This window comes from Paralichthys olivaceus, chromosome 1 (genome assembly GCF_024713975.1).
Source record: "Paralichthys olivaceus isolate ysfri-2021 chromosome 1, ASM2471397v2, whole genome shotgun sequence".
NCBI classification, from domain to species: Eukaryota; Metazoa; Chordata; class Actinopteri; order Pleuronectiformes; family Paralichthyidae; genus Paralichthys; species Paralichthys olivaceus.
In genome coordinates this window covers 20,995,120-21,009,016 of record NC_091093.1, presented here as the reverse complement: position 1 = coordinate 21,009,016, position 13,897 = coordinate 20,995,120, and the positions used below count along the sequence as shown (strand labels likewise).

The 13,897-nt window shown below is 41.1% G+C and overlaps 2 protein-coding genes across 3 annotated transcripts in view; one reads left to right on the top strand and one right to left on the bottom strand.

The window, feature by feature from the left end:
* Positions 1 to 88: 88 nt before the first annotated feature.
* Positions 89 to 7,786, bottom strand: spg7 (SPG7 matrix AAA peptidase subunit, paraplegin). The gene is made up of 17 exons (XM_020079893.2): positions 7,353 to 7,786; positions 6,701 to 6,803; positions 6,522 to 6,611; positions 6,167 to 6,408; positions 5,924 to 6,063; positions 5,471 to 5,573; positions 5,243 to 5,368; positions 4,897 to 5,059; positions 4,610 to 4,783; positions 4,407 to 4,531; positions 3,324 to 3,426; positions 3,070 to 3,180; positions 2,752 to 2,867; positions 2,208 to 2,364; positions 1,717 to 1,880; positions 1,468 to 1,545; positions 89 to 1,206 (listed from the first exon to the last, which is right to left on the bottom strand). The coding sequence occupies exons 1-17, from the start codon at positions 7,554 to 7,556 to the stop codon at positions 1,003 to 1,005; spliced, it is 2,403 nt and encodes an 800-aa protein (XP_019935452.1). The 5' UTR covers positions 7,557 to 7,786; the 3' UTR covers positions 89 to 1,002.
* A 1,996-nt stretch (positions 7,787 to 9,782) lies between these two features.
* The window catches only part of ankrd11 (ankyrin repeat domain 11), an 85,535-nt gene continuing 81,420 nt past the window's right edge, over positions 9,783 to 13,897 (top strand). For both annotated transcript variants that reach the window (XM_020079890.2, XM_020079889.2), the window contains exon 1: positions 9,783 to 10,224. The gene's annotated coding sequence lies outside the window, so the exon portion shown is untranslated. The remainder of the gene's footprint in view (positions 10,225 to 13,897) is intronic.

The window sequence follows — 13,897 nt, the reverse complement described above, 5'->3', positions numbered from 1 at the left end:
CTTCTTATAATGTTCATAATGAAACACGCTGCAGGGTTACTCATACTACATAAATGTTAACAATGAAATGAAATGCTGCAAGAACAAGAAGAATTTAAATATTTATTCATTTAAATTTTTAGCAACACAATCCTAACACAGATATTGTTTTTATTCCATCTGTTGATTCAGTCTGTATCTGCTGCCGAATCACCAACATGACAGAGTCTTTTGAATTTCAACTCTTAACCTATTTCAAAATGTGCAACATAGAAAAGTTTCCTCTGTCGATGGAAAGCAGTTTAATTTGTCCTTTACCACACTTCTGTTTTATTTAGTACACACTAAAATCTCCACAGCAATTTACTCATGTGAATACCAAACACAGTGATGCAGACCTTGATGTGTTTGTGTAGATAAATCCAGATATTTTTGTTGCATGTGGCATCTCTGACAAAAGAAATCTCCCTTTGTCAACCTTTTCTTCAGTGTGCAACTTGAATCCAAACCTGTGTGTGCTACAGTGTGTCTGCATCAAATGATCCCACATCTGTTTCAGGTATAAACACAGTTTTGTGGAATCCAAAGACAAAGCATTTAATTGTTGATTACACACAAAGTAAAATGCTGATAAGAAGCTTTTTCCGTCTGCGCTTTAAGCGAGTCAGAGACATCCTGTTTGAATAGACTTGTTTTTATTGCTTCCAGGGTATAATAATAATATGGCTCTGCAGCACACGACTAAGAATAATGGACTTCCTCCGAAAATAATCATTCTGCACTGGCTGCACATTTCATCTCAATGGCTCCGTACACTGGAAAATAAGTGCAAATGTTCATTTGGACAAACGTCTGCATGGAGTTCTAAGAAACTATGATGATTTCACCTAAAGCTTCAGACTGAGGGAACAGTGCCAGGTTTAATAAAGCTCAACCAGCCGCTGATGAGCCCCTGATGAGCCCCTGATGAGCCCCTGATGAGCCCCTGCCCCCCAAACAAATCCAGTAGTTTGTATTTTAAGATCAGACTAGCTGTGTATTCATGTCGTCTTCTCTGTTTTTCTGAGGTGGTTGAGGGTCGTCCTCTCCTATGTCTTGTTTGTCCCTCTCAGCTTCCACCCAGCTCTGAGGGATGATCATCTTCTTGGGCCCGTGAGGGGGTGAGCCGAGCAAAGCTTCGATGTCATCGTAGTTCACCACCTCGCGCTCCAACAGGGCATTGGCCAACTGGAGAGACAGAAACAGACTGGGTGTGATTTAGGCCCCTGATCCGATCACGAGTGGACAGTGCTTAGTTCTTCTGTGACCACTTGTGATCAGATCTCAATACCATGGTTCAGAGGAAACATACTTAGGGTTGACCACTTCGGTCAGATCACTTTGGATAAAAGTTAATAGCAGGTCTGAACTGGGTCTTACTGTAACTTCTCACTAAACAACAGAGAATAACACAGAACGGTTAAGACAAAAAAAGGAGGAAAATCTGACCAGTGTCAGTTTGTCGTTGTTGTCCTGTAGCAGCTTCTCTGTTTGTCTGTAAGCACGAGCTATCAACAGCTTGGCCTCCTGAAACAAGAACAAGTTCAAATTTTAAGTTTCTGACAACATGAAATTACATTCATTGTGAACTAGATCAAAGTTTCAAGGATTTTAAGGTGATAAACAAAACTGATTATGTCGACTTTCACAGTGTGCTAATTTAAGAACAGAGAACTAATCCAATTTTAGAAAACTCACGAGGTCCATCTGTTGCTGCAGGCCCTGGCTGAAAGGACGACGTCCAATGGCACCTTGCGCCTCTGTCTCTGGGAATGAGACCTGTCCGACGCTGTCACACATGCCGTACTGCTTCACCATGGAGTAGGCCACACGTGTCACCTTACGCAAATCATCCTGAGCTCCTGGGAACACACAGCGGGGATATTTAAATCACAGATTTTCACTTTAAGTAAAAATAAAAGATAAACCACACAGAAATGGAGAGTATTGGCTGTGTAGTCGGATGTATTCAACAATATATCTTTTGTAACTCTTGTAGCAAGAATAAAAATACGATTTCATGTTAGGAACATTTAAAAAAAAAAAAGATTTGGTGATTTTAAAATTTAGAGGGGTTTGGAATTTAAAGAGTAGAAAGATGAAGAAGTTACTTGGAAACAACCAGCAGGATAAGTGAGCAGCGTTTATCAGAAGGTGATATGCACGTGAACAGGCTGTGGGAGATGTACCTGTTGTAACTTTGTTAAAGGTGATAGCTTCTGCTGCTCTTCCTCCCAGAGCCATACACATCCGCTCAAACAGCTGCTCCTTGGTGAACAGATACTGGTCACGGGGCAAGATCTGAGCAAATCCCAGGGCTGCATTAGTCCGTGGAGCAATGGACACCTGGAGAACACATCACCATCAGTAACTGTTATTGTCTTCAAGGCCTTTCTCTGAATCTATGCATATTTGCTTACATTTTATCAGCCAGGGTTGCTGCTATTGTTTTCACCTTATCAGTCTGTGTGTGCATGTGTCTTCCTGCAAAAATCTTAAAGATCCTTTCATTCATAATTCTGGCTCCATAATTTATACACATTCATAGATACGGGAGAGAGAAAAAAAGAACCTAGATAATTTATTTCAACTTATTACACAATTGCTGCAGCTTTATAAATTGCAAAAACATTAACACAACACTGTTCAACTTTTTTTTATGTTAAAGGGTGTATTTACCCAGGTCCTGCATTTGAAATAAAAGCCGACCCCACATCAAGCAGCAGACGTTACCTTCATGACTGCCTCTGTGTGCTCAAGTAACCATCCCACTAGGGCATGTCCAGACTCATGGAAGGCAACCACTCTCTGCTCCTCTTTACACAGGATCTTACTCTTCTTTACGCTTCCTGAGGACACACACATGTACACGTACACACACGTACACACACGTACACACACACACGTACACACACGTACACACACACACACACACACACACACACACACACACACACAGACACACACACACACAGACACACACAGATTCCAGAGTAGCGAGTGAGACATATGTGAGACGTATGTGTTGGTGTGCTGCTTATAATATGGTACCTGCTATGACTCTTTCCACTGCGTACTCAAAGTTGAAGGTATCGATGGACTTGTGTCCCTCTCTGGCAGCATGCAGAGCGGCTTCGTTACAAATGTTAGCAATGTCTGCACCTGCAGAGAAACAGTGATTTCGGGAACAGAGATTTTTCATATTAGTTGGAGAGTATATGTACATCGGGGGTGCGGGCCATTGTTTTATTATGGCCACAGATGTTCATCACTTTACATGAGGACAGAACAGTAAATATGCGTACCACTGAAGCCTGGAGTAAGCTCAGCCAGACGCAGTGAGTAGACATTAGATGGCTGGGTCAGCTTCAGGATCTTCAGATGCTGCTCGTAGATCTCCTTCCTCTCCTGAGAGACAACAATAGAAATGAAACAAAGTAGATTTAGGTGACACACACTGTGTAAATCTGCCACAAAATTCACATGCATCATTTGTCCCAGTATAATATGTTCATACATTGTAATTGAGAATCTACAATGGAACAGCCTCATCAAAAACGAATGTGTAGGAAAGGAGTAGTTACACAGAATGGAAGGTTTCGTTTGTCGGGATCACATCTGAGATTGTGAAATAAATTCTAGTTTCATTTAACAGATACAGAGATTTGTCAACACTAAATAAACACACAAGGGTGGAGATGATAAACACACGTGAGGTAGAGATGCTCCGCTACAGATACCAGCATCGAAAAAACCTCTGACACTGCAGAAAAGGCCAGGACAAGCATCGACGAGTACAAATCGATGCACCGTCCTTTGAGTTTATAAATAATCACCCAGATGAAACTTCCATTTTCTTCACTTCTTCTCCAAAACAGCAGTTGCGTTGTACTGTCACAGGCAAATACTGTTTCTAGAGCTGTGAAGAAGAAGTGATTTCCAGTACTGGAGCATGAGACAGAGCTAGCTAAAATTAAATTTGACAATATTTCACACTGGAAAGTCCCAAAAGTAAAATGGATACAAGTAGTGTATGCAGGACTTCAGTTTCAAACTGTGGCCCTACTTAAAAGGTATTTTTTCTGTTTCATAAACTGGGGCTTTTCTTTACAGGTATTTATAGGAAGTAACTGTTGTGTATCCCCGTCTTAATTTATCAATGATAGCAATCATAACTTCCATATAAGGTTAGTAAAATACAGCTGTTAAAATATAATAATATTAATAAAATATGTTTGTTATGCAACCACATCACCAGCACTTTGAAAGAGAAAGGTGCATTAACTAAAAACTGAATATGCGGTTTTGAGTCAAAAAGATCCAAGTAAATGTAGTACGGTAACTACATCACTTTTTAAATTGTGGTGAAAGTGAGGCTAGACGTCTACCTGCAGTGTCGGCAGGTCGATGAAGATGTGCCTGTCCAATCTGCCTGGTCTCATGAGAGCATTGTCCAAGATATCTGCTCTGTTAGTGGAAGCGAGGACGATGACATGGTCTGTCGTTCCCATTCCTGTAAGAGAAGAGTTCAGTGTTTCATTGTTCTGCCTCTGATGAAAACAATCTGCTCTGAAGTCCCAGGTTCTCTCACCATCCATCTCGACCAGCAGCTGGTTGAGAGTCTGCTCCTCCTCAGTGTTGGAGAAACCGGACATGTTGGTCGAGCGCTTCTTTCCTACAGCGTCGATCTCGTCGATGTAGACGATGCAGGGCGCTCGGGCACGAGCCTCCTTGAACAGACTCCTGACCCTAGCGGCACCCAGACCTACACACAAAAATGCAATATAAGTCAGATCACAACTGTAACATACCCACATCTAATGAGTCATGAGAAATTAGCCTTCTGATAAGGTTGCCATGAACCGCCGTAAGAATTACCTCCAATGACCTCCACAAACTCAGAGCCAGCCATAGCCAGAAAGGGCACCTGGGCCTCAGTGGCTACAGCCTTGGCCAGCAGCGTTTTCCCACAGCCTGGAGGACCAAGCAGCAACGCACCCTTGGGAACCTTGGCTCCCAGCTGGATGTATCGTTCTGGATTCTAACATCAGATGAAATCACTGTGGTGAGCATTGCACTGCAATCTTAAGTGTTCAAAGTTTGCAATGACATCCTTTAGCTAAGGGGGACTCCCTCCATCTTTAGCTTACTTAATGGAATTGAATATTCAGGGGCTAATATATCATACAAGAGTGACAGACATTATTTGAGTCTGGTTTCTTACCTTGAGGTAGTCAACAAATTCCTTCACTTCTGTTTTTGCCTCGTGCATCCCTGCAACATCTCTGAAACTCACACCTTTACCAGACTTGCCATCCACAATGGTGAACTTGGCCATCTTCAGCTGATTCTGTAAAGTGTGTTGTAATACGCAAGATCAAGCAGTGGAACATAACAAAAACCCTAAATGTTAATGATCACAAGTAGATTTGCTAATGCTGTGTAAACTCACAAAAGCACTGAAGCCACCTTCCCTGCCACCCATGCCAGCAAGTCGAAAGATATACCAGAGAATGGCCACGCCAATAGCTGCCATCCCCAGAGCATAGACTGCACTGTGAAGAGAAGAGATGAAAAGGCATCGTATCGGAGCTTAGTATCAGAGAAGACATAAAAAATACAGCTGGAGTTGACTGCCAACATTACAAGTCACAAACATAGCCAGATCATAAAAATAAAGAAACTCTACAGAGACTATGGTAACAATACGTAATGATTGGGTCTTGACTGGCTCTTTATGAAATTACCACTGAGTAGAAAAGGAAGAATTCAACTTAATAACAAGTTAATTGACAAGGTTTTTGTGATTGACATTCCCTTTGACACTATTCGGAGACAGCATTCCTTCAAACTGCAGGAAACAGTTTTTTGATTTTAAGTACAGTGAGAAAGTTCATCTTCTTACTTTCCGAAGAATCCAGTACGTTTGTATGACACCGGTATCCTGTCTTTGGTGTCAATATTCAGCTCCTCTTCAGCAGCTCTCAGCTTCTCCTCAAATTTGTCTATGTTGGCGACCTGCATTCTGTACATGAGCGCCAACCTCTGCAGAGCGAGAAAAATATCAGGATATGAGGGGTTAGCGTGCCAATGTGCTGTGAAAGCTCTGGTGCTAATTGCATGTTAGCATTAATCCTGCACAACATACAGGCCTCCCAAAGATGACTGCGCCAGGATGTAGGTAGATTTCTACGATGTCACTCTCAGGAACAACTTGCACACGTGACACCTCCCCCTTGGCCAACATCTCATTGACAAAGTCATTCCAGGAGATGTTACCACCGCTGGTGTTAATAGAGTTCAGCAGACTCATGATGAGCGCTATGATGAACAGCGTTCTCAGGCGCTCTCTGTACATTTGGTCTGCTTGCTCACGCCGTTTCTTCTCCTCTGATATAGGTGGGGAGGAAGAAAACAAATAATATCAGAGAAAAACATTAAGATCACAGCCGGATGTTGCAAAGTTATTGAACGTCCATCTGCCAAAGCAATTCATCACATACCTTCATCTTCCTCTGGAGTTTTTCCCTTCTGTCCATCGCTTTTATTTTTCTCTTGTTTGGATTGAGACTTGCTGAAGAAGTTTGTTGACCCTGAGATCAGAGTGTTTTTAATCATGAGTCAGTAAAAAACAACTAACATAATCACATTCAAACTAAGGTTAACAAAACTGATTGTTTACCTAAAAGATTTATCAAACCAACAGGGTTCCTCAGTAGGTTGCGCCTGATTAAATCTTTGCTAATTCCCAACAGGCCAGGACTCAGTGGTCTGTGGAGAAGACTCTGAAATAGGAGTAATAAATATTAGGGTCATTCAGTGTTAAATCATCACAATTAAAGGTTGATCCATCACAGATTTGATCTGACACGCTGATTTGATCATGAAAAACCAGTGGAACTGAAGATAAGTGCTAACAAAGTTTGATCATTTTTGGGGAAATCTGTCACATTGACAATCTTCTTTAATATAGATCACGTGGTTCTCATATTGTTTTAAAGCTCTTTTCCAGCTAGATATATTTATATAGCATGCTATCAAGCGGTTATGAAAGCTCAAGTTATAAACCAACACAACAGTGTGCACAAGATATTCCTGAGTAAAGTTTGTAAATGACAAACATGAGCTAAACAGCAAAACATTTTACAGATCTATAAAATCAATGATGCATCATGCTGCCTCACCATGCATGCACAATGCATAAGCAATATATAAACACATGAATGCGTTTGAATAGATCAGTTTTCTACATGTCACTCACAGTCTGTGACAGTTAATAACAAACCACACGTTGACTCGTCCTGTTTGGTGGATCCGTGATGTGTTGGGCTCACCTGGATCACTTTCTGGGGCTGACTCGTCAGTGTCCGCTCTGACTGTGAAAGCAGCATGTTTCTGAACAGCACATTTTTAACACTAGCGCTGAAGATCGTCCTGTTGGCCAGAACATGAGCGCCTCGCCTCGATAGCAACCACAGTGAACGTGAGCTGTGTTTTCTACACAGACCTACACGGTGCTGTAACAACAGCGCTGACATGACGCCGGTGCTCGCTGACTGCGCTGTGTTAACTGAACCAGTGTTATGACATAGTTATTAATGTCGCATTAAGCTAACAGTACTGCTGTTTACCTCTAGCTCCGTGCAGCGCTAGCTAGCTAGCTAGCTAGCTTGATTGCTATGTTATTCAACTGTGCAGCGGAACCAAGATGTCAGCTGGAGGGGGAGGGACCTGGCTGCAGACAAGATGGCGGACCTTCAACCTCTACGAGCGCATGCGTAGTAGATACGCGCTTGACAGGAAATGATATAATCCCAACTGCGGAGGTTGGTCTTCTGTCATTTTCATTCCCAACACACAAAGATATCAAAATATACAAACTTTATCCATTAGAAATGTATTTTAAAATCAAAAGTCGATATTTGCATTTTGTACCCTCTCATTTATACAGTTTTTTAATGTACCAATTTTAAGTCTTTACGATCTAGGGTTGAAATTATATTTAGATACAAATAATATATTTTAAACACTGTATAAACAATGTGAATATAGGCGGTTGTTATATATATATATATATATATATATATATATATATATATATGTATTGTTATATATATATATATATATATATGTATTAAAGCAAATCGTCCACATATATTGTGTCCTAAAAACAAGTGTTTTCGTGTCAGATTTGAATTAGAATAGTTTAGAGTTTGCAAAATATATGCACTTTAATTACAATTTGACCAGGTGTGTTCATCTCCTTTCTTGTTTAGTTTTTTTCTTTTTTTGTGGATTATATATATGTATTTGTGTATTATATACTGTAATATATATCTTCTTGAGTGCCATGAATGGGTGCATGTTTTGCCAACTTTATAAAAAAGTGCATTACAATATAAATACTGAAGATTTGGTTTACAAATGTGTATTTATTCATGTGATATTAGGCCAGTTTAAGCAAAACAGTTTGTCTCTTCCTAAATTTTATGGTACCAAGAATTTAAAAAAGCATAAAACTATTAATTCAGCCTTTTATCTAGTACTAGTACTGAAATTATTCTGGGTTCAACCACTATCTGCACTTGAACGTGGTATCTGCACCCTAGAATAAAATACGAAGAGTATATTATAAATAAGTTTGTTGACATAATGTTTGAACAGTGGACCAGCAGAGAGCACTGTCGGTTAACTTCATGAACCACAGCTGTGGATTGACTCGATCCAGTTGGTACGTGTGAATATTCCACTGGTAAAAACCTCAAACACGTTTTACACTGGAGCATGGTGGAGCTTCGTGTCACAAACAGTGTGTCGCTGATTATTACCAATAATCAGCGGAGCAGATCGTTTCATTAATTACTTTTTAGTTCAAACTTCAGAGGAGCACAAATCATTGAACTGTACGAGCAGAATCTTTATAAACTAATGTGCGAACAGCATCAACGTGTTGCTCCTCGTGTCCATGTCGCTGCTGTAAATAACGAAGAAAACACCGTAGTGTTTAGCGACGTGTCCGGGTCACTTTGAGTGACATGTGAAGTCAACGAATGAGCGTCCGGGAGGTTTCTGTGAGCCAATGGGAGCTTTCGTTTTATTCCCTACGCGTTTCAGCTCGACTTTGGGTGCGTTCGTTGTTCCTACCGATAAGCTCCGATATCTTGCGAACGCGGTGTCACCCTGACATACAGTATGTAACCTTTATTTGAGGTCTGATTCTCTCCATTGAACACAATATATACAGAGTAACGAGAGTCCAAATATATGGTGTGCACCAGCCCGTGTGATTATACGTTTATGAGAAGTGAAGTGGTCATTAACGGGAGGTAACACATTCATTCGTAAAATGTCTTACTTAGAAACTCTATGTGCGTTTATAGATATTAGGTGAACCTTTGCAGGGTACATCAAAGTTTAATTAAGATGTGAAAAATCTATATGTATCAACAAAAACTCCAAATAAACAAATTACACTTTGTCAATACGCTTCACGGTTTGTACGGGTGTAGAAAACGAGCGCATCCGACGCTCGTACTCCATTTCCTTTTCTCGGTCTCCAACTATATAATGGAGTGTGGTCTATTGCGTTTGAAACTGTGCGCGTCGGTCAGCCACGTTGGGGCCTCGCTCGCGTTCGTTGTGAATGGAGAACGGGACGCTGCGCGGATCCAAAATGGCGTCACTTTCACAGAACGCCGAGACAGTATCCGCCCACAGCGGCGGAGCCAATCAGAGCGCTCGTTTTTATCTCGGAGCATTTCCGCCCCGCACGTCCACACAGCGAAGTCAAAGGCCGTTCGAAAAGAGCTCGAATGTGTTGACAGAGAGGATTAAACCGACAAAAATATGATCTTCTGATGGTTTACGACCACCACAGCAAGCCCGGCATCGTGCAAATGGACTGTTAAAGGTTCCGAGTTGGTGGTGGAGACGAAATAACTGCGCTGTAAACGAGTTTTCGTGGATATTTTAGTGTTTTTTCCCCCGCTGGACGCCTGTTCGCACTGTTTTAACAAGCTAGCGCTACTAGCATCGACACCGCGGAGCTGCGATGGTCGTCGCGGGTTTATGCGGATGTGTCCTGACCACTCTTTACTGAACCGACGACAACAAATGGGACCATCCAGCATCGGCCGAAACCATCGCGGCATAGACTAACCATTAAGAGTCATTTTTCTCTTTGTGTTTGTGGGAATTGAACCCAAGGTAAGTCACATTCTACTTTGCCCTGCACAGCTAACGCGTTAACAACAACAAACTGACTATTGCCAGCCCCGTGGGTAACTCGGGTGGTTGTGTGTTGCATCAAAGGTCAACTTGCAATATCTTCATTTTACTCAGGATTTTCAAGCGTTTGCTTCATCAGTAGGTTAACTGGTTTTCATTGGTTTTTGCCACGCTGCTCTGTTTATATAACACAACCCCCCAAATGCTTCTGCTTAGCTGCTTGTTGAATTGATGGTGATCCGACCAGAAATGTAGGTTATTACGTGTATTACACCTCCTGACACTGCTTTTGGTAAATGCAGTGTAGCTGTCATGAATCGTTGCTCTCGTGTGATGGGTCTTGCACGAACAGCGATTTGTGTTCCAACTAAATTCAAATGTTTTGAGTGAGATTCCAGTGCTGCATGCCTCCATACCATGCATACATGTATACGTACCTTGTGTATTGGGAGTCTTGTCTTTGAAGCGATGAGGAATTTACTAATAACTATTTACAATAAGTTTAATGTAATGTTTGGTTTTGTGCACACTCTCGTGATCAGCTCCATCAATATCACACGCTCCAATAATCATTGCATTTTCAAGGAAGAGAACTGGCAACGTCCAAATGTTGACCTGTTTTTGATTGTTACATTGGCAATGGTTAGTTTGCAGGTGACCCTAGTCAATACTCGTTCATCAGCTTATCCAATGATGTGTGCATGGCGTCATAAACTGCTCTCAATGAAGCACATCATGTTTTGCCCATTTGCTGGTGTGTTCGTGCCCTAAAGCAAAATTGATGTGTCACGAGCCTGTGTGCAAGGACTAGATTGTCAGAACTACACAGCACCAAATATATACGTGCTTTGTAGTACTATTTAAAGAACAGTGCTTTAAATGCCCACAGGCGATCTGGAGTTATCAGTAAATAGTAGACTAACTGTGGGCTGTATGAATGGATAAGTGTCACCGTGATTACCTAAGTTGGTTGAGTGGAGTGCCTGTGCTTTCTGTGGTAAATAACATGTAAAGGAGGCACAGCATGGTTGGATTTGAGAGACAAGTTGCAGAAGGAAACTGAGTGTGGATAAGAACCTCTCTACTTTGGTGCAGTACCAATGCTGAGGAAAACACTGCAGTGCCGCTGGTGGTGTTTTCCACCAAGATACTGAGAGTGTTTTAGTTTGTTGGGGCGTTCATGTTGACTACACTGCAGAGGCAATGATGCATATCTCTTGAGCTTGCGTAGGTCCTATATTTCTGTGCCATATTAAACCTATACGATGTTCAAATGGTATCAAATACTCTTCTCGGTTATATGAAGATTATGATGTTTGGGATGTAAATATAATCAAGGCTTCATTGCATAATTCTTCACCGACATTATATTATCTCTTGCGCATTACAATTCATCACTGATGTGTTTACATCGTTAAAGTATGACAACCCCAATACTAATTGAAATCTCATTTGAATTTAAGTTTTCCTTCAGCACATGTAGTGATGTTGCTGTGTTTCTGGCCCATTTGGGCAATGTCATTATATAGTCTTTGACATCCTGTCACATTTCATACACATTTTTACAGGTCTGCAACATAGGGGTCTTTTGTATGCCTTTTATTGATCTGTTTCCTTATGAAACTATTTACTAGGGTAAATGTAAGTGTTATTTATGATATTGTAGTAAACTCACAAGTAGTCAATTGTAGGCAATATTGAGGACCCCTGAATTCGGTAGAATCAATATCTAATGCTTACTGTAAGCGCTGGGCATTTTTGGTACGGCTAATTGCCATGTCAATTGACGCTCCTTAACTGCATGTCTCACCTGGTTCCTGTTAGTGAGGTACGATTTTGCCCCTGCTGCTATAAGTGGTACCATATAAATAAAGCATATCTTCTGTCTGCAGCAGGAAATGGAGATTTGTTGGCATCAGAAAGGTCACGAGCTGTGATTGTAGCTCCAGGATAAACATTTTGTGTCGTATCAAAACAGGTAGCATTTCTAAGTTTCTGCTCCTCTATTGTTGTTGCCTCTTTGATTATTTGACATCCTGATCATACCATGTATTTTTATTAGCTTGAGTTTAAGGCAAACAAAACTGAGTGAATGCATCATGGCAAAAATACAATTAGTTTGAAAAGAACAAGATGCTTTAGATTGCTGTATTTGGACAACACAACAGTAACGGTTGTACAGGATGAAGCAGAGGATACTTGTCACCAAATATTTTCCATAATCAGTATTGTTATCATATATTTATATATAGGGGCTGTAACAATTCTCAAATCAAAACCATGATCCAGATGTCAACGGTTTCGGTTTGCGATACGAGAAGACGGAACTGCAACACGTCTCCCTGCCCAACCCCATGCGACAGCTGCAGCCTGTTGCGTGTGTGGCTATGTCTCACACTCCAATCTAATCACAACCACGGGACGCCAATCCTGCGTAATCTGAACCAACACAGAATTGACCAGTAGCTTTGGAGCTATGAGTGTGGAGGTTGGAGAGGATCGTCTGTTATACCTTTACAAAAGTGTGTGTTTTAAAGTTTGCGTGTTGTCCCCACCCGGAAGCCGATGCCTCATCTTGGAGTCATGAGGAAATCAAGTGTCGGAGTCAGGTGGACTCCATGCCTTATGGAGGTTCCCTAGAGTTGCTGGCCAGCTTATGCTCGATTGTGAGTGCCCTGTACATATTGTATATAGGAACGCTGTTGTTCTTGTAGCAACACGGACGCTTCTCTTTCTGTTTACTTTTCTGAGTTGTTGGTTTGTGAAGATTTGCGGTAAAACCTGTAACAGATTATATTTGTTGTATCTGTTTTTCGTAGTTTGAACCAAACTTTGTTGGGTCTGTGGGGGAGACTGAAACTGACTGTATATTTATGGATTGAATTCTGGACTTTGAGACTGTGGGAGATGCCCCCATACCTCTTTCCTATTCTTTGGTTAGTTTCACGTGAAATCTGGTCCAACGTGTTCTTTAGTGTTCTTCTCTTTACTGTTCCAAATGGCTTTTTCTTACGCACCCACTACACCCTGCCTAAAAAAAACATGGTATAAGCAGAACTGGAGCTAAATAACCGAGGTCCGAACTGAACCATGGATTCGGCGTATCGTTAGAGCCCTAATGTATATTTTACTACGATAACTGAGGAGATGGTTTTGTCTATTTCTGCAATCATTATTCAGTCAAAAGAAAGTTAATCTTAGTTTTGATAATTGGTCATTGAAGTAATTTAATAAATGAAATGCCAGACTGCTGATTTCTGGTGAGTGTAAGAATACACATGAATATTGTTGCTTTTTCGATCAAGTGAATAGTTAGTTGTTGATGGGGAAAAAAGTTGTGTTTGAAGTAGTCGCTTAAATGCTGTTTGTCTTGTTAGTGTTTCTTATTGTGGGCAGAATCTGTGCCATTACACTAAACTTTGTAGTTTTGTTTATGTATCAGTTGTCTTTCCAAGAAAAGAATGGGCGTAACTTTTCCTCAACCCATGCTCTCTTTATAAGATCTATTATATAATGATAAAATGCGTAGGTGGCTGACACTGTACACGATTCATTTTGCAATTTCTTCCTTGAATAATGCTAAGGAACCTTCTTTAGGATCAAATCGAAGAATACAATGGCTCGTGCTGGTTGTAAGAAGGGGGAGAAGCTT